The sequence below is a fragment of the Miniopterus natalensis genome, chromosome 9, assembly GCF_054644295.1.
Source record: "Miniopterus natalensis isolate mMinNat1 chromosome 9, mMinNat1.hap1, whole genome shotgun sequence".
Classification (NCBI taxonomy): Eukaryota; Metazoa; Chordata; class Mammalia; order Chiroptera; family Miniopteridae; genus Miniopterus; species Miniopterus natalensis.
Window position 1 is genome coordinate 46282539 of NC_142089.1, and position 25983 is coordinate 46308521.

At 40.3% G+C, this 25983-nt stretch overlaps 1 protein-coding gene across 1 annotated transcript; it reads left to right on the top strand.

Annotated features, from left to right (window-relative positions):
- The first annotated feature begins 519 nt into the window (after positions 1 to 519).
- Positions 520 to 25373, top strand: LHX8 (LIM homeobox 8). Its single transcript, XM_087820524.1, has 9 exons — positions 520 to 630; positions 2543 to 2629; positions 3022 to 3183; positions 6943 to 7064; positions 9204 to 9424; positions 9955 to 10058; positions 15104 to 15199; positions 20706 to 20889; positions 24753 to 25373. Exons 1-9 carry the CDS (start codon positions 550 to 552, stop codon positions 24827 to 24829), a joined length of 1134 nt encoding a protein of 377 aa, XP_087676650.1. The 5' UTR covers positions 520 to 549; the 3' UTR covers positions 24830 to 25373.
- Positions 25374 to 25983: the final 610 nt, after the last annotated feature.

Here is a 25983-nt window from a genome sequence, read left to right on the forward strand (position 1 = left end):
TCTTTGTTTAGGTTTTGGTTGGGAAGCGAGAATTAAAAAGCCGCGGCAAATGCAGAGAGCAGATTTTTTTTTTTTTTTTTTAAGTCAAAAGTTAACCGGGCCATTCCCAGTGTTGGTGGTTTTTTTTTTTTTCTTTAATACGAAATCTGGACTAAGTTGGCTTGTCCTGATAAAGATCTTAACATGTAGAGAAGGCGGGTTTTCCTGAAGGAGGTGAGGCTATTCCTCCAGGAAAAGACTTTCCCCACACACACCCCCTTCCCTCCCTTTATGTAAGGTTCCACCCTCTGGAAAACAAACTTTTCCCCCCTTTTCTTTTCCTGGAGGGACAGACCTCAGCGAAGTTGGGGGGAAATCTTAAGAAGAGTGCACCGGAGAACGGTCACGGCCACAGCGGCCTCTTTGGACGAGCACTTACTTGTAACATTGTTACTCTTCCCGGTGTCAGCTTTTATTAGTGCATTGGGGCGGGGGAGGGGGGAGATCTGCAGACACGGACAGCCTCTGACCCTCTGGAGTTGGTATGAGATAAGCAGCCCTAGCAGTGCCATGTATTGGAAAAGCGATCAGATGTTTGTGTGTAAACTGGAAGAAAAAGACGTGCCGGAGCTGGCAGTTCCCCCTGAGAAGGTGAGCGAGCCGACGCCGGGCCAGACACGCTGAATCGCCGTTTTCTTGAAACGCGAGCTGTTTGGGCTCCTAAACGAGGTTCAGAAATTACCTGTAACCGCCTCATCTTCAGACCTGGCAATTTTTTTTTTTTTTTTTTTTTTTTTTGGTTACGTAGTAGCGTTAGTCAGTAATCATTGCCTCCCCTCCCCACAAGCTCACTTAACCTGAGGCATGGATTTGGAGGCTGTAATTTGGGAGACGAAGCCTGGAGCCTAAGGCGCTCTCGGGTACATGTGAGTCGGGTTTTTTTTTCTCTTTGCCGAGGTGATCGTGGCGGTCGGGGAGAGAGAAACGGGAGGGCCGAGAGGCTGTCGGGTGGGACCCCGCAGAGGCGCAGCCCCTTGCGCCCGGCCGCCCGCGGACGCTCGCGGGCCCCGAGGCGCGCCTCCGGCTGCGGGGCGATCCTCGCGGGCGAGCCCACAGCGAAAACAGAAAGACGCCCGGCTTCCGAAAGGCCTAGGGGACCCGCGGGCGGCCAGGAGCGCTATTTTACTTAAACTTCCAAAAGAAGCAAACCTCAGCGTACGCGAGTCACACTGTGTGTAGAGGAAACGGGGGGAACCGACAAGCTCTCGCCTCGCTCTGGAGGCGGGACCCGTGGGTGCTTAGTTTTAAGTTTGAAAATCAACGGGAGCCTGTGAGGGCGCCTCAGCGGGACCCGCGCCGGCGCGGCCGACTCCTCTCCGCGGCGACGCGGGCGGGAGCACCCGGCAGACGCAGGGCTTTTCTGCCGAAACTCCCTTTGTGTCGGCGAGGACGCGGCCCCGGGGCGGCTGCGTGCGTCCCGCGCGGGGAGCGCTCCCGCGGGTCCCCGCAAAGGGCCGGGGGACGCGGGCGGGACTGCATCTCGCCTGGTGCTGTCAGAGGGACGCGAAGAGTCAGAAAAGCAGGGGTGCGGGTGTCCGGAGCTCGCCCTCCACCACCGCACCCGGCGGCACGCGGGAGTTTCCGTAAAAGGCAGAAAACGCCCAGAAAGGCTGCGTTTTCGTTTAAGAACAAAAAATCCAGCAAAGGCTTGGAAACACTTGAGTCATGAGCGTTGTTGCTTTAAAACATTTTGACCGAGGTTGGGTGAGTGTTTTTTTTTTAAATGACACAAATTAAATTCAGCTGGATATTTTCCATTATTCGATACGCTTTTTGCGCTGGTTAAAAATAATCCTTTAGTAGCTCAAATGTTGACTTACTGAGCAATAAGTGGCAATTTACACCTTAAAGAAACGAGTGTAAATCACTCGCGGCTCTAATTGCTGCAAGTTTACGAAAGAGCTGCTGGCTCGGTTTAATCTGAAGCATTTTCATTCAAATTGTCATCGGAACGAGCACCAGGCTTCTTAAATCCCGCCGTAATTAGCTTTCAAGTATCCTATTAAACCTCTTCACCTTTCGGGCTATCCAATTCAAAAAGCCCCCTTCAAAAAAAATATGTCTTGCTCTTTTAATTGAGGTTATTAAAGAAATCAAGTTTCTTCCCCCGTCCCCTCCTCGGCCCCTGCTCTCCGCTCCCACCGGCCTCTCCTCCGCGCCCCATTTAGCCGGTGCTCCCAGCGCCGCGGTGATTGACGGCTGGAGGGAAAACGCTTTGTGCGGGGATGATTGTTATTAACGCGTTGCCCTCGGCGGGGGGGCGGGGAACCGGCGAGCTCCGGTGAGAGCCGGGAGCCGGGAGCCGGGCCCCCAGAGCGCCCCGCGAGCCCTGGGCGCTCGGGCCGCCGGTGGCCACGCGCGGGGGCCGGAGCCCTGACGGCTGCCCGCGCGGCCGGCACGCTGGGCCTTCATTAGCCCGCCCCGCGCGCGCCCGCACCGAGGCTCCGCGCCGCGGGTGCGGGCTCTCAGCTTCCCGTCTGTTTCTCCCGCTGCCGCCCCGCAGCGCCAGGGGCTCATGTCGGACGAGTGCGGGCGGACCGCAGCCCTGGCGGCCGGGAGGACTCGGAAGAGCGCCGGGGAAGAGGGACTGGTGAGTGGGGGGCACAGGTGCTGGCGAGGCTGGCCGCCGTCCCGCGCTCCTTCCCGGGCCCCCCCGGCCCTCGGGGAGCGGGTGGATGGGGGGGGCCTGCGGAGGGGCGGGGTGCACCGCCGAGCCGGCGCGGCGCGCTGGGCAGGGCCGTCGGGCGCCCCGGGTCCTCGAGGTCAGGGGTCGCAGCCCCAGAGGGTGGTGGCTGGAGCTTGGACTCCGGACTCGGGGTGAGGGAGAAGTGAGACCTCAGGAACTGGGCGGGAACGGGGGGGGGGGGGCTGCTGGAGAAAGGAGGGGCGAGGCGGCGGGGGAGCCCCCGGGGATCCGTGGAATGAGAGGAGGGGCGGAGGGGCCTGGAACCGCCCGAGCCCGCGCCTCGCGGCTTCCCGCAGGTGAGCCCCGAGGGAGCGGGAGACGACGACTCGTGCTCCTCCTCGGCCCCGCTGTCGCCGTCGTCCTCGCCCCGGTCCATGGCCTCGGGCTCCGCCTGTCCCCCCGGCAAGTGTGTGTGCAGCAGCTGCGGCCTGGAGATCGTGGACAAGTACCTGCTCAAGGTAGGGCGCGGCGCGAGGCGGCGGGGAGCGCGCCGGGGCCGGGACAGGAGGGAAGCTCGGGGTCCCCGCTCCCCTCGCGTGCCCGCTGGAGGCCGAGGGCTCCCGCCGCCGCGCAGCCCGGCCGCGGGCAGTTCGTGCCGCGGGCAAGCGCGTGGGGAGAAGCCCGAGAACCCCCCGAGGTGCCGCGAGACGCTCGTGCGTGACGCGTCTCGGTTCAGAAGCTCGGGCGCCGCGGGGCTGTGCCCGAGGCAGCCCCGACCTGTGGGGGGCGCGAGTGGAGAAGCCCCTGCACCCACGAAGGCCGCCTGCCCGCTGTGGTCCCTGGGCCCCGGGCCTTGGGGTCCCTCACCCCGGGCACCCACCCAGCCTGCTGCTGAGAGCTCCAGGTCAGCGCATGTCGCCGGATTCCCCCTTGAGTGGGCGTCTCCTTGGGTGAGAACCACGATAAAGCGCCCGAAAGGCTCTTTTCTGGACAGATTTTTGGTTTTTACTACATCGTCTTCTGTTTACTGTTACCCGAGGCTTTTCCAAAGTAAAAGTTCCTAGGAGCATTTAAATACAAACCGTTTCATACCTCGCTCCTGTCATTAAGATTTAATGCCTAAAGGCCCCCCAATACTTTTTAAAAATGTTATCTCCATTGTGGTGGGGTGTTTTTTTTTGGGGGGGGGGGGGGATGTAAATAGATGTACAGTTAGGGAAAAAAGAAAGAAGCCTGAGATGAAGTGCTTCAAATGGTGGTTGGAGAGTAGACTGTCTGCCTTAATTTGTTTCACTTCTCTTAAGGTGTTGTGGGGGAGTTTTGGAGTATAAATTCTGGCAGGCCTCGGCTACTCGTGTCATTGCCTGCAGGATCAGGGTCCCATGTGTCTTAATCCTAATGCTATGGGTTTTCAACTTCAATCGCTCTTTAAAACCACCATTTAAACTAATGATCTCTCCTACACTGAATTAGTAGCAAACCAGTTCACTTTCTATTCCCTCTCCACAAACCTGCCACCCCCAGCTTTAAGAAAGAAAATTAATTATGGGGAGTATGTGTTCCAAAAGCAAGTTAGAGGGGTTCTTTACATTTCTGCCTCAATGAAAGCAGCGTCACCTGTCAAGTAGAAATGATACCCTGTGGATACAACCCAGGTAAAGCACCAAAAGAAGTTCTGGTAGAAACATTAAAAAAAGTGACTCAGTTAATTTTTATCGGTGGCTAATTCTTAAAGCTGACAAATGAGCATGGCTTTCTTTTTAAATCCACGTTCTTAAGATTCCTCCTTCCAATGTTTCTAGACCTGGTCCTTTTTGGATTTTTCAAAATCGTCTTTTGGATCAAAAGCAGCTTATTTTCAAAGAGCCCTCTCAGTCATTAGCATAAATGTTTAAGAATGTTTCTAAAGGGACCTGTAAAGGCTTTAACCCTTCATAGCAGAGAAGATAAAGAAAAAGCCTATTATTAAGTGACTCTTAACATGCCCTCTGAAATAAAGTAGTTTCTAGTGTTCACCTTCTATATGTGAAAAATATGTTTATGTGTCATCTATCTGGATTACGTGAAGCACCTAAGTTACCTAACCTTTCCTCTGGAATGGGACTGGAGTCCTCCCAATGAAGTCTTCTGCGTACGGTCCTATTCTGCCTCCTTGTACATATTAGTGTATTGGCTCTAACAAGTTTAATATTTGTATGATTATATAGAAGCTCTGAATTCTCACCCTCTTCCTCATTTTGAGACACCCCCCCCCCCATTTATCCAGATATGCTTGAATTCACGTCACTGGTAAAATAATAATAATTGTTGGACATAGAGTATTTGAGGGTGTAAATTATTTAAGATAGAAAAGCACTGTATCATGAGGCAAGTAAAGTGGAGTTAGAACTTTTAAAAAGTACAAGAGGAGGTAAATGCATCGACTGTCCCATCTAACACTTCAGTGCCCTGTTGTTTGAGTGTGTTTCCGGGCTTGATCTTACATATACACATACAAATGGGATCAAAATCAGCCATCAGGAAAGGTCTATATTCTTCAGAATTTTCTCTCTTCACCTTACTTTCCTCCATGGGGGGGGGGGGGGTGAAAGAGATGTTGGTTGTTGTTGTTGTTTAAAGTAAACTTTGAGAAAAGATGGAAAAGCAGGCATTCGGTCTGGCTTTAGAGAGTTAGAGAGTGTTCATAACTCGGCCCTGAAGCCTGACTCTACCTTTCCTTTAAAAGAAAAGAGGGAGGAGTTGGGTAAGATTGAAATGCAGAAGGAGGCCTTAAACAGTGGAATACAAAAGGAAGCCCATATTTCTCATCTTTAATTTAATTGGGCTCATATTAGGAAAAAATAGAAGGGAAAGATATCTTTATTTCCAGGACAGCATTCACCATTGTTAATATATATATTTTTTTATTACTTCTTTGCTGTTTTCTGTATTTTCTTATACAGTGAACATACAGCTTTTATAACAAAACTTAAAACTTAAAATTTTACCAAAATGGTACTCGCATTAATGCTTTGGAAAGAGGTACATACTATAGTTAGAAGCCAGTGAAACTTTTTTTTTTTTCCAGCTTCGAAGTACCTTTTACATTTCATGAACAGCAATGCTAATCTGATAGAACCTTTGGACATGTAATCTTTATCATGAAATAGTGTAGTAAAAGGTATATTTCAAATTTCCCATTTTTCCAAGTTACCTAATTCCTGTTTTAGATATTAGATCCACTTGTAGGGTGTAACTTTTGTTTTTGCATCACTGCTGTTCTTTTACATGAAACTTAAGCATAAACCTAGTTCTTGTGTCCATTTAACAAGAGCAAACTTTAGGAGACTGGATTAAGGCAAGTTCAATCCAATACACGTGTTTATTCTTGAAGGCTGAAGTTGTCCTTATAGTGTGACGGCACCAGTTTGAGGTGAGGATACTTATGATTTGTTCCCTGAGCTGATAATATTTCATGTTCCTACTTAGAAAATATAAAGTGGTGTGATTGATTAAATCTCCATTTTATGCCTCATTTCTTGAAGTATAAATGGCAAACAATGCTTGGGTGCCTTTTCAGAACCACTTATATTTAGATTTATTTTTTCTTCAGTGGCCAGATCATTAAGTAGGGTTAGCAATACTTTACTCCTTGATTCTATTATTTAATGTTAAAAGGGAGCCAGGGCTTCTGCCATATCAACATTTAAATCTACCTTAACATTTCTGTTTTGTAAGCAAAATGGATTGCCTGACTTCTTTACAAGGGTAAGTATTTATCTTAAAAAACTTCTTTTTCACTGTCTGTCTCTCTCATTTTAACCAGTGCACAATGTATAATAATTTGGCCAAAAAGTAGATTGAGAAGGTGTGTGGTTTGACTTGTTTAGCTAACATGTTTCATGCTGGGAAGCATTTGGTAAAAGAAAAATTAAGCCGGTATGTAGGACTTTAAAGTATCCAAGAATTTTCCCTGTGTTCATAGAAGTTTCATTACACACACACACACCCACCCACCCACCCACACCCACCCACCCACCCACCCCCTGAAGTCATCAAAGGAATAAAACATTTTTAAAGACAAAATATAGAATATATTGTTGTGATTTTTTTGGTTGGATCTAAGAGAATATATCTACACACATATTTGTGTAAATGATACCTTTTAGATGGAAACATTCTGAGTGTATATTAAAATATTAAGGGACCAGCTTTTTAAATTGCCTAATACCCCAAACCAATGAGTATCCTCTTAAGTATTAGAATGAGTTGTCATCTTGCCCCTTTTTCCTTCACAGGTGAATGACCTGTGCTGGCATGTTCGGTGTCTCTCCTGCAGTGTCTGCAGAACCTCCTTAGGAAGGCACACCAGCTGTTATATTAAAGACAAAGACATTTTCTGCAAACTTGATTATTTCAGGTACACTGTGAAATTTTTTTTAGTAAGTAGATATTCCAAGAAATTATTACACAAAGAGAATTTTGTAAGTAGGCTTTCTTGTCCAGTTTTATTTATGGAAGGCCAGTTTTTCTTATATATGTCAGAATGAAAATGCTTTATATTTTGAGGTATAATTTGTATTAAAACAAAATAATTATGTTTATATGTTTTAGGAATTCAGAATACAAAAACTAATTTTAAATAATTATTCCCACTTTGGCAAATGAAAGTTTTAGGTATTAAAAACAGGGAAACTTCTTTGCTGTGCATAGGTATAAAGTATGAAATATAAGATGACATATTGTGAGAAAGCCCCTTGTTTGGGGGAGTGGTAAGATGAAATAATTATGGGGGGGAATCTAGGTTTTGTGTAAGCTTTTACCTGTTTACTATAGAATGATCCCTAGCTATACACCAATAAAATGCCAACAGTTCGGAGATTGTGAGAAACCAAATTAATCAGAATTGACTATGCCAGTATCAGAAATACACCAAATCTAATTATTCTGCCTAAAAATCCTGTTTCTTTTGTCTCTTCTTTGACCTTGATTTTGTGAGATTATATTTACCAAAGCTATTAAATGTAACACTTTCTCTATGTGATCTCCTTGTAATTATTTAAGTGGACAGTTTCTTCTAGGATATAATTCAATCCTTAATGGATAGATGTCTAGAAATTGAAATCATGGATTTAGAAATTTACCAGATTTTCTCTTTATTTGCATTTCCACAATTTTCACAATGAGAATGCTCACTGTGGAAATTGGGAAGTTAATACTACATAATGAAGTTTATAATACTAATTATGTTGTTTATACCCAATTTCAAAAACCGATTTCAGAGAGTTGAGTGATTGATTTGAATAAATTGCTAGGTAGTTTAAAGCACTTTATGAAATCCAGAGTCTTTTATTTTATAAAGTCACAGAATTTTATAATTACCCAAAATTTATATTTCTCATCAGATATACTTTCCATTTCCTCAAAAAAATAGTAAGAATTTGCCTCATCTTTCACTTAGGATATGCTAATCTTAATTTTTTATGATAATCTAAAGACTTTTGAAAGAGTTGGTTTCAGAGGCTTAGTGAAGGTCTAGTTCGTCAGGATGTTTTTTATAGTTCATATTTTATTATATTCTGAAATGTATTTTTAGGATTTTATTTTTCAGATTAATTTTTAAAGAATGGTGATACCTCTAAAGATATGTAGGGTGTCCCCCTCAAAATGTATACACACACTTTGAATAATTGTAAAGGCAGTGTTTATTAAAATACATTTCATTTTCAAAACTGAGCTATCAGCTGTTAAAGTGTGCATACAGTTTTGGGGACACTCTGTATTAATGACTAGATACAGACATATGTACTTACCTAACTGGATGTGGGTGTGCCAAGCCATGGCTACGATGGCGAAAGGAGACGTGAAAGGAGTATCCAGTCACTTGGACCGAGAGAAAAGAGAAATATTTACATCTGGCATTTTGTTAAGATTAACCTGCATTTAATGGTCAGATGCGTCTCTGAAAGTTTTAGGTGATATTTCCCATCTTCCTATGGTTAGCAGTGCAATAATTTATTCACTAAAGAAAATTATGTATGAGTTTTTCTTCCTTTAATTCTTCCCAGGGTGAACAATTTCTGTTCTCCTCATTCTTTGATAATATAATTTTTTTAAAAAAGGTATTTAAAGCATTTTCTGATTGCCTCAAGTTGGTTTTAAGAAGTCATTATTTATATCTTTATCAGTGGTGTATGCATTTGCACTTTTAGGTTCAATCTGGAGTGTGTGTGTTGTAATTTAAAATGCACTGATATTTGTTACAAGAGAGATTGAAACTTTATATTTCTTTTTTTTTTTAAAAGAAAAAATCAGGTCTTCCTTTAAAGTAACAATGAGAAGTTTTTGTTTTACAAATAGGTTTGAATTATGACCATATTTCATCTTGATTGCTTACCATACTGGCTTTTAGAAAAATAATCGATTCCTGTTTTATTTTCAAAAGATTTAAATACTTAGCTTAATCCAATGAGTAATATAATGCATTAGTTTAATCTCAAACTGATGAATATCTCACCAAGCATTAAAATCTTCACCTCCTACCCTTCTATTTATGTAGAAGGTATGGAACTCGCTGCTCTCGTTGTGGGAGGCACATCCATTCTACTGACTGGGTCCGGAGGGCCAAGGGCAATGTCTATCACTTGGCGTGCTTTGCCTGCTTTTCTTGCAAAAGGCAACTTTCCACGGGAGAGGAGTTTGCTTTGGTGGAAGAGAAAGTCCTGTGCAGAGTGCATTATGACTGCATGCTGGATAATTTAAAAAGAGAAGTGGAAAATGGTAAATATATACTTAAAATACTTTTGAGTCTTTTGGAACAGTGCATACAGGAATAAAAGCAATTTTTCCTTCAGATCATTTTAGTGCTTTATTTTGTGCAGTGTAATTGTGGTAAAACTTATTAAGCACTTTACTGTTAGTGGTGGTCTCCATCTGTTTATTTGCAGGGAAAGCCGTGCCATGTGTATTAGCATTGTCCATATTCTCAGTCAACAGCCTTGAGGTTAGGATTCTGTTTTGCTTTCTGTAACTAGTCTTTTTCCCTGTCTTTGCCATCCTAAGAATGAGCTTTAGATGTGTACTTCTAACTTTTTGCATTTGTGACTAAATATTCAACCGTACAAATGGAATATTGTTTTTACAGTATATTTCTAGTGTGTTTAAAAAATTAACTCAAAGGGTTTGGCAACCTAGGAGATGTATACAGTTTCACTCCAAGCCAAGAGATGCAAGAAACCTATTATTGCATGACTGGTGGACCCATCTGAATTACCAACTACCAACGTGTGCTGTGTGTTTCTTAAATGTAGGCAATGGGATTAGTGTGGAAGGTGCCCTCCTCACAGAGCAAGATGTTAATCATCCAAAACCAGCAAAAAGGGCTCGGACCAGCTTTACAGCAGATCAGCTCCAGGTAGACATGACAATGAATTTATGATTTTTGAAGCCCCTCCTTACCAAAAAAAAACTTTTATGCTGTCTAAAATCATGTTTATGTTTTAAAAAAGGTTAGCTTATGTTTTGTGTGGAAAAAAAAAAAAAAAAGCTTGGTGAATGTATGAAATATACTTTCTGCCCTAACATACTTATCAGTGTTCCCAGGGTTATAATATGTACGAACCAGCCATTCAAGCTTTGTTTTCCTGGTGTCTGGTGGCATTGACATCAAAGTGGAAGCAAAATGTTGGTCTGTCCTGACTTCCTGATAAAACCAGTTTAACCCAGGCATTTATATTACTACATATAATTGCAATAGAAAACAAAATATTTTGGGACTCAACAGAAAGAGTCATACAATATGTGTGTGGGTCTATGGGACACTAATGTGTTAGTCTTTTTAACAAATCACAATGAGTCTTTTCATGGACAAGATTATACATTTTCTGAGTAGACTGATTATGTCCCCAGAAAAGGGAGGGATTATTTTCAGCTTAGTTGCCCTAAATATGATTGTCATAGGTTTGATTTATGTAAATTGTCAAGGAAACTATTAAATAATTACTCCTGCTTTATATTTAAGTCTACACATATAATGATTCTTTCTGGCATTTTTTTTGAGATAAAAAAATCGTATTTTCTATAACATTAATGTGACTGAAGTCTTTCATGTTAAGGTAAAGTAACATTTACTGAGCACCTACTATGTACTGCTGGGTGCTTTATACATTGTATTCATCTTAGCTCAGACTTTAAAGGACATTTATACAAGGTTAACAAATAAGTGAAAGTAATTTTTGAAAAATTACATATGATGTTTTAAGACTTGCCTGTCTTTAAGATGAATGCATGTGTTTCAAGAAGAGGATTTTTATTTTGAAAATGATTAAGACAGAAACCTTATGTAACACAAATATTCCCAGGCAACTTAATGGTATTAGAAAGCAACCTAATGCCATGCTGGAAAATTTTCAAATGGTTGTTTTGGATTTCTTAACTTAGGCATAGAATACATGGTCAATAATGAATAAATGAAAGATAAGACAAACGAAAGAAATATGTTTGAACCTTGCCTTTCCGGATACCTCATTGGGTTGCAATGAAGATCCCCAAAAGCCCTAAATTAGGAGACATGAGTACCTGTGGGAGTCTTGGCAGCCGAATACCTAGTAGCTAAAAGGTGTGCAAGAATAAATAGAGGCATGCAAGAATAAATAAAGGTGTGCAAGAAAATAGAATCTCTACTGAAGCTATATTCTGTTTTTAAAGTCGGCCGTTCCCATAAGGGCTGGCTATAGTTTTAATTATAAAGCTGATAACTCTATTGTGATATAAAAATTTATTATGAAGATTATAATTGTGATGATTTGAAACCACTTTGGGTATATAGACAATCTCATAGGAATATAAATACTAATTAAATAAAAAGGGAATAATATTTGTGGAGGATTTTGTGACAAGTCCTATAAAGGACATTTTCTCTACGTTATCTCCCTTAACTCTTACAACAATTCTTGATGTAGGTAGCCTCATTCAAGAGGTGCAGGAACTTTCCTCAGGGCAGATTGCCAAGGGAATGGCAGAGAAGAGATTTGGACCCTGCTCCCAAACCTCTGGTCTTTTCATTTTGCTTGGCCTCCAAGGAGACCTGAGTCTGTGCCTAACAAAACTCCACTTAATAGCAGCAGCAGCTAGAACAAAAGAGTAAGATTCTGAATCTTCTAGATAGCCTTAGAGTTTTAATTGCAAATGTGCATAAACTAACCATGCATTATTATATGAAAATGTGCTGTGGCCCTGCCCAGGTGGCTCAGTTGGTTGGAGCATTGTCCTGTACACCAGGAAGGTTACGGTTTTGAATCCTGGTCAGGACACATACCTAGGTTGCAGGTTCAATCCCTGGTCAGGGTGCATACAAGAGGCAAAAGATCGATGTTTCTCTCTCTCTTTCCCTGCCTTCCTCCCTGTAAAAAAATTCAATAAACATATCCTTTGTGAGTACTTTTTTAAAAAAAAAAGTGCTGTGAATCCATGGTTTAAAAAAAAATTTGTATCAGAATCATAAGTTTTGAAAAATGAAAGCAGAAATGATATGCTTTCAAAGCAAGTTCTCATTTATTCAATATTTATTAGTGTTTATCTATGTCAGGGATGACTGAAACAAACGAGACACAATCCTTGTCCTCAAGTGGTTCTTTATAATTTAGGAATCTGGGATGGCTGTAGATTTTTTAAAAACTTGAATTATTATATTTTGCCAGAACCTCTAATAAGTCAGGCGATGTACCCTCATCGTCAAATCGTCCTGCCTTTCAGTAAAATAATAAAGTATGATAGGTGATCAGAAGGTCAAGACTACTCATGAAGTGCCTACTTTAAACAGAGTAGGGTTAAAATGGGAGGAATAAGCACGATAATTTTCCAAAGTTCTTTAGAAACTTAAAAGAAGAAAAATTTGTTTCACCTTTACAAAATAAAATACTGTTTTGTGTTGACATAAATATCTCAAATATTGTCTTATTTGTAGAAACGATATTTAAGAGGTGTCAGCCAATATCATGGTTTGCTTATTGCAGTTGGGTGCACTTGCCCAGTGATGATTAATGTTAAATGTGTTAAGGTTAGTACCTACTTGAATCTACTTTGAGATCGAGTTGGTCAGCTGCTACTGTGCAGAATCCTGACATTTCTGGTAGAATTTCTGGCTTTAAAATCAGTGTCTCTACAGGCTTACTCCTTGACCATGTTAAGAAAAGCTCAGAAAAGGGGTAGGGTGGGTTTTGGCATCATTAGTGACTGGAAAATAATAAAACTAAGTCAAAATGAAAAGGTCTGTGTGGTTTTTTTCCCTGAGACCAAACAGTGATAAGTACAACTCCCTTTTTCGTTAGCATAATCCAGTCCTAAACCGTCAGTGTTGATTTAAGTTTTGCCTTGTTCCTTGATGAGAAATTGCTTTATTTCATGTAATTTGGTTCCATTATTAAACTTGTGAATTTGAAACAAATTTGTGAAAAGCATGCTGTTTCTGTTCTATAAACGATCAATTCTGAAAGCAAATGCTTTTCTCCTTCAAAATTAAAAAACAAAGACAATTAATTTGCTCTTCATGATTTACACGTCCAGCCTCCTATAAACACAACTGTATTTGCATATGAAATAACACATTTGAGATAGAAAAGGAAGAATGAAGTGAACTGAGTGAGACTATAAACTTTCAGTCTGATTCTACCCATTTTTAAAGCAAAAATACATGTGCTGTTTCCAGTGAGTATGTGGACAGAGTTGGATAGGAAGCCAGGGGTACCTTATTCTAGAAGAGTCACTAATCGGAGAGAACTTAACGTAAAATTATATCATTTGTAAACCTCATAGGGTTTCCCAGAACAGCACTGCTCTTTTTCACCACACCGTGTTCAGATTTTCCTCCCATTGTCGAGGTCCATCCTGTCACAAACTCTTAAGCACGAGCACTATGGACAGGAAGGGGGATGTGGAGAATGACAGTCCCTTTGACCCCTGAAATCTCACCTCCTGTGAGGGAGAGCTGGGCTTGCCAAGGGCTGTCCTGTGAGAAGGGCGGTGGCCAAAGACAGTGAATATTATATGAGGGTCACAGTGGAGAAGGTAATTCACACTGCCTGCTGCAGACAGTGTCCAGGCCAGCAGAGCTTAGGTCTTCAGCTAGGTTGGTCACCCCACCCCTGTCCCACGCCCATGGACAAGCCTAGTCATGTTGGATGCCAGACTCCCTCTCTTCTTTATAACACTTTGTTTTATAATACTTCCCTCAATTGATCAACTTTTAACTAATAAAATACGCATATCCCACTTGCTTCCCATGGTTAACCTTTTCTGAAAGGATCCAAAAGCCCTTAGCTTTTACTCTGGTACTCCCTCCCTCTCCACGCCTCCCCCATCCCCCCCCCCCCACTTTTATAAGATTTTATTTGGGCCAAACTGTGATGACATACTTCAGGAAGCAAGATTTTAAATGCTTTCCACACCCCTCTCTTAGCCAGGTATTGTTGGTAGTTATTGGCATGTCTGCATCTCTGTCCTGGGAAGTTGAGAGCAGGGACGGTTTTCTTGGGCGCCGCTATCTCTCAGCACTTAGCGCGGTGGTTCCAGTCCAGAGGTTCACCTCAGAATCACCTGGGGCCTTTTTCAATACGTAGATGTTTAGATCCCAGGAAATTCTTATTCAGTGAGCTGATGGTGTCCCTTTTAAGACCCCAGATATTCCTTTGCATAGAGCAAGTGCTCAAAACAATTAGTGATGGAGTGGTTACAATGAAGTGGAATGTATTTGTTGTGCTGTGTACTATTTGCAGACTAATAAAAATTGCAGTAGGGGCCTTGAACCTGTTTAGCTCAGGAGAGTTTGGAGATTGTGATATGATTTTTGTATTTTTAAGTTTTCTAATGCTAACGCTTTTTTTTTTAATCCTCACTTGAGGATATGTTTATTGATTTTAGAGAGAGAGGAAGGGAGGGAGAGAGAGACAGAAGCATCAATGTGAGAGAAACATCAGTCAGTTGCCTCCCATTTGCTCCCTGACTCAAGATCAAACCCGCAACCTAGGTAAGTGCCCTGACGGGAATTGAACCTGCAGCGTTTTGGTGGACTGGGTAACACGCCAACCAACCGAGCCATCTGGCCAGGGCTCTAATGCCAACGCTTTGTAACAGAATGGAAAAAAGACTAACTAGACAACACTATTTATGTATTTTATTTGTGGGTTGTAAGAATGGAAGGAAAGAAAAAGTGAGCTTATTTTTAGCAGCATAGTTGAGAGACAAATTTTTACTTTGAAATTGATATTTTAAAGATCTTAACATAGCAACTTGTGCGTAAATTTACAAAGTGTGCATTCGTTTCATTTATTCATACTTCCTTATTTTCAAGTGAAAAACTGTAAGTATCCCATTTTCTTATGCATGTCTTCTCTCCCGTCATCAAAATGTGGAAGATTGATTATGATTGTTTTTAGCTACTTCTTATGTCTTTTTAAACAACAGGTTATGCAGGCACAATTTGCTCAGGACAACAACCCAGATGCACAGACCCTCCAGAAACTGGCAGAAAGGACAGGCTTGAGCAGACGTGTGATACAGGTGATTGTTTTAAACATTACTCAAGAGATACTAAAGTTTCTATTGTAGGTCTTGATGAGCGTGTTGTTTTGTGAAGACTTGCCAAAGCATTAGCTTCTTGTTTTAGGTCACTTCATACTCTAAATCATTTTGTTTGAAACCTGATAATTAGCCTGCTTGGGCTGGGCTACCATTTGTTAAATGACTCCTTGTACAAGTTACATAATTCAGTGCTCATTGCAACCCTAAGATCCTCAGGCTAAAAATAAGACAACTTTGGTTCCGAGCTAGATCTGGTTCTGAGGTCAGTGATTTTTCTACTTTCCTATGATTGTGTATGTAAGCAAGTGTGTATATGTGAAGGGGCTGGTGATGACCTTTGTTAAAGCTCCAGGTAGAGGGAGTGATGTGAACAAAGCTAGGGAAGGGTGAGTTAGAGCAAGTTTATCAGAATGTAAGATTTCTGTTTGCAAGTTGTGGGGGACGAAATTGTTGGAGCTGAGCTTGGAGAGGCCTGTTATTGTGCGTTCTTTCCTGCACAGGAGAAAGCCAAGATGTGTGATTTTAGGAAGAAAAGGTTGGTGACAGTACATGGGATGAATTAGAGTTATGAGAGGCTAGATAGAGATAGATTAGCTGGGATACAGGAAAGTAGTAATTTTTTGAAAGGAAACCTAACTGGTGTAGTGGCCTAGATTTTACTGAGAAATGTTTTATTGCCTGTCCTCTGATGGCAGGTGCTAGATATTAGAGACACAAGAAAAGAACCAGACACTCATTGGAAAGCAGAGAGAAGTCAAAAAACGATTCTAAAATTTCAAGTCAAAATATTCATGGGAATGGTGCTATTAACAGGAATATTCAGGTCAAAAGAAAGCTGGTTTGGTAGTTCAGAGGGAGATGAATTCCTTTGTCGCTCTGCTAATTCTGCAATGATGGAGCCATTGGGCATGTAGACATGTATTTTCAAGGATGTGCAGAACTCAAGAAAAAAGATCTAATGCTATGAAGTTGGGTAAAGATCCTTTGGAAAGAGATTATAGACTAAAAAGTGACGAATGGATTTTAGGGAGAGAGCAAGGTAAGAGGTCCTGTTTGAGTGAAACATAGAAACAACCAGAACGAATGAATGAGTCTGGGGTAGAAGCATCATTGGAGGCCAAAGGGGTGGGTGTGGTGGGCTCAAGATGGAGGTGGTCAACTGTGTCAAGTTCTTATACAAGATCAGGGAAATGGCAAATAATTTTAAATAACATTCAAAGTTCAAAACGTTTAAAGATACAATGTAGGCAGAATCAGGTCTCTGCAAGGAAATGCAGGAAAGGTAGATTTCACTCGATGTAGAACTTTCTCAGTAGGACAGCCTACCCAAACGGCATGGGCTACCACTGGAGCAGTGAGTTTCCTGGGCCTGGAAGCGACGCTTCCTCCCTCGAGGTCATTCAGACACAATGGGCTCTGGGTTCCTTCTAAGCAGACACTGTATGTTCTGCAGCAGCTGTCAGACTCGTGACTACTATGTTTTAGATTATTTTGAAGTCGGAAGCAAGGGAAAATGGAGGGTTTTCTGATACCTTTTCTAATTATTTGAAGAAGTAAGGACATCAGAAAGACATCCCTCGTGTAATTTCCAGGTATTTCAGTCACTAGTATTATAAGCAAACTAACTTGATTCCATACACTAGAACTTAGAGAGTATATTGTTGGATGGTGGCTTTTACTATGTGAGGGTTGAATTTAAATATTTTTGATAAGGTAGCAAAGGAAGGAGTACTAGCATACATACACATAAGTGTGTGTACAATTTAAATATATAGTCCTTTGTATTATTTTTGAAGAATTAATTGCTGTGATCTCAAATAGTAATCATGATCTGTTTGCCCAGCCTACTTCCTAGCATGGGACACACTTTAGAAAAGTTTGAGTTTTAATTATTAGACCTTGATTCTAATATGCAACTAGGTTATATGCAAAGATTCGATAGAAACAGTGGTCTGATACACAGAGATAGTCTCACCTTTACCAGTTAAAGTCTACTTATAGAGACATTAGTAACAGAGCAGACTGTCATTGTGTTAAAATCGTAGAATAAAGATGGATGATTTTATTTTTAACTCTCTAGATATAGTCACCGTTCACATACCCTTTCACACAGATGTAGTCACTGTTCACATACCCTTTCACATAGGTGAATTATGAGTTGCGTACCTTATAGATAAATGACAAAGCAGTGCTATTTCTTTCAGTTACTATACTGGGAATACCTTTTCATATCAATAGCTACATCATTTTTGTTGCTGCATATATTGAGCATAGAATAGTTTATTTAGTTTATTTCCAATTTTTTGTTATCATATAAATGCTTGAGTGAACAACATTGTATACGTACTTTGCACAATTGTTCAGTAGTTTTAATAGAATAAATGTATGGAAATGGGATTGTTGAGTCAAAAGATAAAACATTTTTAGGGCCTTTACCTGGTAGCACAAAAATCACCTTCCAGGAAGTTCATACCAATTTTTTTCTGCCAGGAGCTACTTACGAAAGTTACTCTTCCCCAACCATAAGAATCCTGATTACTGTCCTTCTTTAACATCTTTTCCAATTTGATCATCAGAAAATCTCATTGTTTTTATTTGTATTTCATTCATTATCAGTGAACTTTAATATGTTTGTTTATTTTGTAATTTAAAAGTTGTTTTTTAGCCCACTTTTCTATTGGGTTGTTTCTTTTCTCTCCATCTTACTTTTACTGATTTCTATTTATCATGTTAAACTTTCACATTTCATCAATTTTCTTTTTTAAGTTAAATTTATTGGGGTGATATAGGTTAATAAAATCATATAGATTTTTGGTGTACAATTCTACAATACATCATCTGTGCATTGTATTGTGTGTTTACCACCCCAATCATCAATTCTATTTTTATTTTTCCCTCACATAGAACTTTTTATATTTTTATATATTCAAACCTCTCAATATTTTTTTTTCTCATAGCTTTGGCCTTTTTTATGTCTTCCCACTGAGAGAGTATATCAATATTGGCTTTTGTTTCCTTAAACATTATTGTTCCAATTATTTACACCTATTCTTTATCTGGAATTGAATTTTGATTGCATGTAAGGTAGGGATTTTTCTATTTTCCCCCCAAATTATTACCCAACTTTCTTAATTCAGTATTATGCCATGCTTTCCCAATAATTTAAAATTCAATATTTTTCACACACTAAATTTTTATATTTGGCTTTTTGGACTTTCCAAGAGATTCCTTTTATGCATTAGTCTTTTGTAGAATGTCTGCAGGGCCTGCTTCTGGCTTATGTAGTTTACAATACAGAACAACAACAACAACAAAAGTAAAGCAATACCTCAGAAGAAATGTTAACTCTTGTTAGGGGTTTGCACAGCAGAAGGAGGAAATTTTAAGTCAGTGAGGAGAATCAGAAGAACTTGTATTCGAATTCTGAAGCTGGGTAGCCCCCATGTCAGAAGTTATTTTCTGAAGTCTGCTATCCTCAGCTATATTTTGGTGTGCGAATTACAAAGTGTCGTGTTCACAAAACTCTCTCTGCTGATTACCTGTAGATCTCTCTGAGGAGCTATTTGAATAAGCATTATGGTGGTTATTCTGCTGTTTGTCATGCCTTCTTCATATTTCTTTCCAAAGTCTGGGACATCTTTTTTAAACATCTGAGAAGGTTTCATCCAAAATTTAATCATTGGAGACGTAAGATACTTTGAAGAAACTCTGGGAACCCCAATACCGTGTGTATTAGCTTACACGTAGTGCTCTGGGTGAAAGTCTTCTGGGTACTGTTCAGGAAAAGGCAGGTGGAAGCAGCTCCTGTTTACAGGCGGGAGGATGTGTGAGTCTTCTTGGCTGTGTGGGTGACAGAAGTGGCACTTATTGTTAAGGAGCCTGAGGAGAGAACTGTGACTAGAGACTTTGGGTATGGTCTCTATAGGTATCTAAGAGACTGACTAACACTCCAGAAGATGGGGGGAAGGCTGTGACTTCCCACTCCTTTTCTTTGACACACATCTAAGCCTTGTTCCTGAAATATTCCTCAGGTGCTCCCTCTCAGCCACCTGCTCAGGGGTGCATACCCCATTACATATTAATGTTTATTTTTTTAGTTTTAATCTTTGAGTTTATACTTTGCCAGCCTTCTATCTTTGAGTCCCAAGGCAGGGTGTCTTAGAAATCAGGCCAACTTTTTCATATAAATCTTTTTGTAGCCTCCCTCCTTCTTTTCAGCATTGCTTAGCCTCCATTCCCTTTGCCAGCCCTGGGCAGGAATGTATGCCTCGACCTTCCTCTGGCCTTTGCCCCAGACCCCAGATTTTCTTAGGTTCCTTAAAGTTCTCACTCTTCCACTTTTCTTTCCCCTAATGACAGAATTGTTTGGTGCTATGGCACATAAATGCTATAATATTTTAATAGAGTAACACTCTGTAGTAAAGTTTTAGCTAATGACAGGGAGTTCAGACACAGGTAGGTTTATTGCTGGAAGCATTCTGGGCAGTCTAACCTTACCTGATCTGGATAGAAAACCCTGCTTGCCCTGAACTTGCTTCCTTTATTTCTAGGAAAGAGTGGGCAAGAGGGTGGTTAGCTCTTTACATTTTTTTCTTTAAATACATACATACATACATACATACATACATATATATATATCATTGATTTCAGAGAGAGGAAGAAAGAGAGAGAAACATCAATGATGGGAGAGTCACTGATCGGCTGCCTCCTGCACGCGCCCAGCTGGGGATGGAGCCCGCAACCCGGGCATGTGCCCTGACCGGGAATCAAACAGGGATCTCCTGAATCCTAGGTTGATGCTCAACTGCTGAGCTACACTGACAGGGCAGCTTTTTACATTTTGTGAACTGTTTCACCAGTGGATATGTTTGTATTTTATTCTACTTAAGTATTCTTAGTTTTTTCCTTATTTTAAGTCTGGCCTTAACATGCTTCTAAGAAAATAGCCTATCTATTCACTAGGAAAAATTGAAGCCAGCACGTTAAAATGTGCCTGGAATAACTGAATCAAAGGGCTGTAGAAAGCTTTAAGTTCTAAGTAGGGATTTTAGCCATTTGAAAACAAAATTTGAAATAAGTTCAGCAGGTGTCTAAGAATACATTTAGTAGTATATCTACATATATATATATTTTGAAGTTCTGATTAAAAGGCTTTTTCTGTTTTTCTTTTTGTCCCAAATGCCAGTAGTAAAACCCAGGAAACTTTTTCTGGAATTCTTGAGCCTTTTTATTTTGGAAGATGCTGATTTAGTATAGAATTGGCTCTTAAGTCAATCTTCCAATAGTTGTCATCTGAATGAAGAAAATGACCATTGATATCTGTGCAAAAACGTTCCTCTTCCGTCTACGGAACTTTTCAAGAACGCCTTTAGATTTGTACTGTGCTCGTATGGGAGAGTCGCTGAGGTGGCATCCCTTTCTAACCTGAGTTGTGACTTCGTCAGAAACTGATATACGACATAACTACATTGCTTCTCTCCCCCAGGTGTGGTTTCAGAACTGCAGAGCGCGCCACAAGAAGCACGTCAGTCCCAACCACTCCTCCTCTGCCCCGGTCACATCGGTCCCGCCCTCCAGGCTGTCCCCTCCCATGCTGGAAGAAATGGCTTATTCCGCCTACGTGCCCCAAGATGGGACAATGCTAACCGCGCTGCATAGTTACATGGATGGTAGGTATCCGAACATTTGACAGCTGTCTCTCAGTCACTAGCTGACAACTTCTAATATTAGATTACTGATGACATTCACATTTTGAAATATTACCTCAGTCATGGTTGAAAAATATTGTGGGGGGCGGCGGGCACAGAGGGGACACAACTACGCCAACATTCTTATTCCTGTGACTGTATTTTAAGGGATAAGTTTAACACTCACCCTACAGCTAAAATGCCAATATGGATAATGGCTCTTAGTGCTTGATTTCTTCTTAGGGAAGAATTTTTTGTTTGGTTTTTTCACCTGATAAATATTTAAATAATTTATTTTCCTATGGTCAGAGAAAGTATTCATACTCAGATTTTTAGATTGGAGTTTACTTAGTTTTGTTAAAGAAACTTTTTTATTGAAATGAAACATACTTGTAGAAAAGCACACGCATAGTAACTACACAACCTGATAAATTCATAAAATGGGCATATCCATGTAAATACTACCCAGACGACGTAGTGGGACATAATTAATACCCCCAAAGCCTCTCTTATGTCCCCTCCCGATCATATGCTTTTCCTCCAAAGCAGCATTGCCTTGACTTCTAACATCATGTTTTCGTTTTGCCCTTTCATGAGCTTTATATAAATCGAACCATACAGAATGTATTCTTGTGTGTCGCACTTCTTTCAACTCTGCTGTTTATGAGATTTATCTGTATTGTTGCAAGAACCAGTGATTTGTTTGGTTTCATTGTTACGTGTGATTCTACGGTAGGAACATACCACAGTTCATCCGCTCTATGGTTGGTAGACGTTTGTCCTGTTTCCACTTTGGGCTTTTCTGAATATGCTGCTGTGGACCTATTGCACATGCCTCTTGGTGCACGTTAATTCACACTTGTATTTGGTATGTACCTGGGGATGGAACATAGGGTCGTAAGCTACACATATATTCAAATTTAGTTGATTCTGCCTAACAGTTTCCCATAGTGGCTGAAGCAGTTTGTATTTGGGCCAGTAGCGCATGAGAGAGTTCAAGGTGCTCCACACCCTCGCTGATCCTTGGTATGGTCTGACTTCTTCATGTTAGCCCGTTTGGCGGTTGTCTAGTGCTATCTCTGTATTTTAATTTGCTCTTCCCTCAGTCACTGATGAGATTGAGCATTTTTTCCATTGGGCATCTGTATTTCTTTTTCTGTGAAGAGCCTGTGTATATCCTTTGCCTGTTGATCTATCGGCTTGTCTTTTTTCTTCTGGATTTGCTTTCGTTCCTGCCATATTCTGCATACAAAGATGTGGTGGTTTTTGATGGTGATATGTGTTGCAAATACCTCTTCCTGTTCAGTGGCTTGCCTTTTTCTACTCTGTTAAGGGTATGCTCTGTTGAGCACCAGTTCCTAATTTTAATGTAGCTCATTTCGTCATTTTTTTTCCTTCATGGGGAGTGCTTGCTCCTTTTGTGACCGGTTCAAGAACTTGTTCTTACCCAACGATAATGATGGTACGCCTCCAACATTATCTTCTAGAAACTTCGTCTTTGACATTTAGATTTACAGTTCATCTGGAATTGAATTTTGTATGTGGTGTGAGATAGGGAGCAAAGCTTATTGTAATATTGATGAAAATAACTAATTTCCCAGCTGCTTCATAGCACCACGTTGATATAAATCAAGGGTCCATGTAATATATGTGTCAGTTCTACTGGTGTATTTATTTTTATATTCATACCAAATTGCTTTAATTGTGCTAGACCTATAATTCTTGATATCCAGTAGCACAAGTCTTCCTAATTCATTGTTATTCAAGTTTGTGTTCCATGTTCTTGACCCTTTGCATTTCCACAAATTTTCCTAGCTTATCAATTTCTACCCCCAAAAAAGGAAAACAATGGAGATTTTGATACAGTCCATTGTAGGAAACAACCATCTTGGTTATATTGTCTTTCACATCATGAACTTAGCCTGTCCGTTTATTTAGGTCATCTTCAAATGCTCTCTTTACCTTTACTGTTTAATAATCTAGTACATCTTTTGTTAGGTTTATTCATAAGTATTTGTTTTGATGAAGTTGTAACTGATATTTCCTCTGCATATGGAAATCTAGGCTGATAGCTGCCTTATTTCAGCAGTTTGATGATATGATAACATTGTTTTCTGGTGTCCATTGTTTCTGTTGTTTAGAATATGGATAATTAACCTGGTACCACTTATTGCTGAAGTCAGCTGTTGGTCTTATTCTCACTTCTTTGAAAGTAAATGTCTTTTTTCCTCAGCGTTTCTCTGTGTGTTTGGTTTTCACTTTTATTATAACATGACTAGATATGCTTCTCGAATATGGAGTCTGAGGCCTTTCATTATGAAAAAGTCTCAGCTGTTGTCTCCTAAAATATTGTTTCTGCCCTTATGAAAAATTTTTTTTTATTTTCCAGACTTTTTGACCTTCCAGGCTTCAGTCTAGATATTTCCTTCTAACCTATCTTCCAGTCCACTAATTCACTCTCTATCTCTCATATGATGTAAAACTCATCCATTGCATTCTTAATTTTAGTTACTGTAACTTCAGTTTTAGAATTTCCATTTCATTCTTTTATCCAATTTCCACTTCTATGCTGAAATAATCTATCTTCTCATTTTGTTCCTTACCAGAAGTATTGTTATATTAATTTATAGTTATAAAAAAATGTACATGTCTGATAACTCCAATATCTGGATTTTTGTGGGTCTGTTCTATTGTTTTTGTTTTTTCCTCTTTGTTTTCAGCCAAGCTATGTTGTCTTATTTGCCTTGCAATTTTTTTTATTGAACTTCAGATGTTGGGTATGAAAAACTAGAAATAACTTGAGGCTCTAGCTAATATCTTCCACCAGAGAGGATTTAGTTTTGCCTTTGGCAGGGAGTTAGGCTAGGGGAAGATCAACTTAATCCAATCAAGCTTCAGTCCTCAGGAGGGGTGGTGTATTTCTGGGTCACCACAACTTGGATTTAGCCTGTTGAGATCCCAAACAAAGCCTGTGTTTTGTTTTGTTTCTGCTGTTTTTAAGGAGGGCTTCTCTTCAGTGGTCCCTGATCTTTCATATTTGTTTTCCACCACCCAGCCTAAGTCTAATTCCTGAATACTCTGCTAAACTTCTCAGCCTTTCAGACATTTATTTTAAAATTGTCACTAACTTGGGCGGAAAAGTAGCCTCATTTTATTCCTCTCCTCTTCTGGGACTTGACTGCCTTGGTCTCTTTCATAAGCCTTCAGACACATTTTAAAAAAATTAATCTAGCTTTCCCAGTTGCTTTCAGAGGGAGGTTGTGTTTAAAACAACATAGCTCTTGCTGAGAGTGGAATCTTCATTTTAAGTTTCGGCTAAATAAAAAAATCAGAGCCTGTATCATTGTAATCATTTACTTGCACTCGCATTAAAATTGGGTGTGTTCACATGAAAGACTGTTGTGTTGCCTGAGTCAAGTGTGTTCTGATGTATATTTAGGGAAGAGGCAGTTAAACATTCATTAATGAGAGTTTGGGGGGTCATCCTGTACACAGACACCTTCACATGAAAGCTAGAGACATCTCTGCAGACAAGCTCATGTGTCTCTCTAGCTGCTGGGTAAAGTGCAGTGAATGGGGTATGGATGGAGGACATTAAAGTGGCAAAAGGTTGTGGCTCCAAATAAAGATTTGGGGGTGAACCATTCCTAGATTCTCACTTAATAATATACTCACCATGCTGAATAAGTTAATGCTTCTGCTGGGGTTAGTGGAATGAGTGTGGCTTGGTGCCCTTGGCTACAATGAGTAATGAAAGCACATTGATTTGGATTGTTTTTGTTTGTTTTTAAATCAGTTTTATTCCCCCTACAAAACTGATCCACAAATTTCTTTCTATTTTGTAGCTCATTCGCCAACAACTCTTGGACTCCAGCCCTTGTTACCCCATTCAATGACACAACTGCCAATAAGTCATACCTAGTTTCTTTTTTCAGGGATAGAAATGATTAAGGATATAAACTTGTCATTTATTATGTATAAAATACCATTGAAAAGATTAATGTTAATTTTTTATTTAACACCCAAAGCATTTCCAACATCACTTTGCTGCCCAGGTATGTATCTACAGTTGGCCTGCAAGACACTTTCATTGTTTTTTCTTTTCTTTTTTTTTTTTGGTAAAACTTATGTTTACAAGAAGAAAACAAATCAAACCTTTTTTTTTTTTGTATTGTCTGGAAATAGTTCACTCTAGTGTGTATCTGTTAATTTATTTGTCATCAAAAGAGCACTTTGCCTAAAAGAAAGGACTGACAACTGTGCAAAATGTTTACAATCCTTTGTGAAATTGTAGTTTATCATTAGTTTGTATCTGTAAGTTATTGTTATAAATATTACCTGTATTTTTTTTTGTTACATACAACTTTATACTTTGAGGCTTGTATCTGTGAATTTGCAACTGAGATTTATTTTGCCACCGTTTTCTGAATGAACTGAATAAAGCTTCTGTTGTAGCATGCCATGCAGACACATTCTTGTGTTTGTGGTTGATGAATTATGGCTGTAAATAACACTATAGTTTAATGAGCCCACCATTCTAAGTTTATTAAACATTTTCCATTATTGTGAAAGTCCCAACCAATTTGTTCTTTGTGTGTGTGTTTTCCACAGTAAGTTGACTTTAATGTCTTTCAGATATAACAACACGTACTTTAAAAGTTCATTTTGTTTTGAGCTGTGTTGTGAGTATATTTTAATAGGAAACTTATTTGTTGATGGTTGCACTTACTCAACAAAAGAACACATGAAAACATCTAATTTGGCAAATCATCTCTTTTGGACTCGCTAATAAAATTAGTGTGAAAGAAAAGGCAGAGAGCTTTTCAAAACGACCTTTTGGGATATCCCAAGTCAGAAATGAGAAATGGGCCATAAGAATGTTTTCCTTCAGGGGTAAAGAAGGACACTTAGAAGTCTGGAGTTTCTGAACAGCGTTTCTGGAGCAGAGACTAGTTTTTCTCCCGGTGAACACTCTTTAGGGATTGTGATTTTGAGAGCTGAAATCTGAACTTCAGGACTTTATCCTAAGTAGCAGTGGACTCTTGTCTCGGAATTACAAAAGTAAGTAGTGCCACC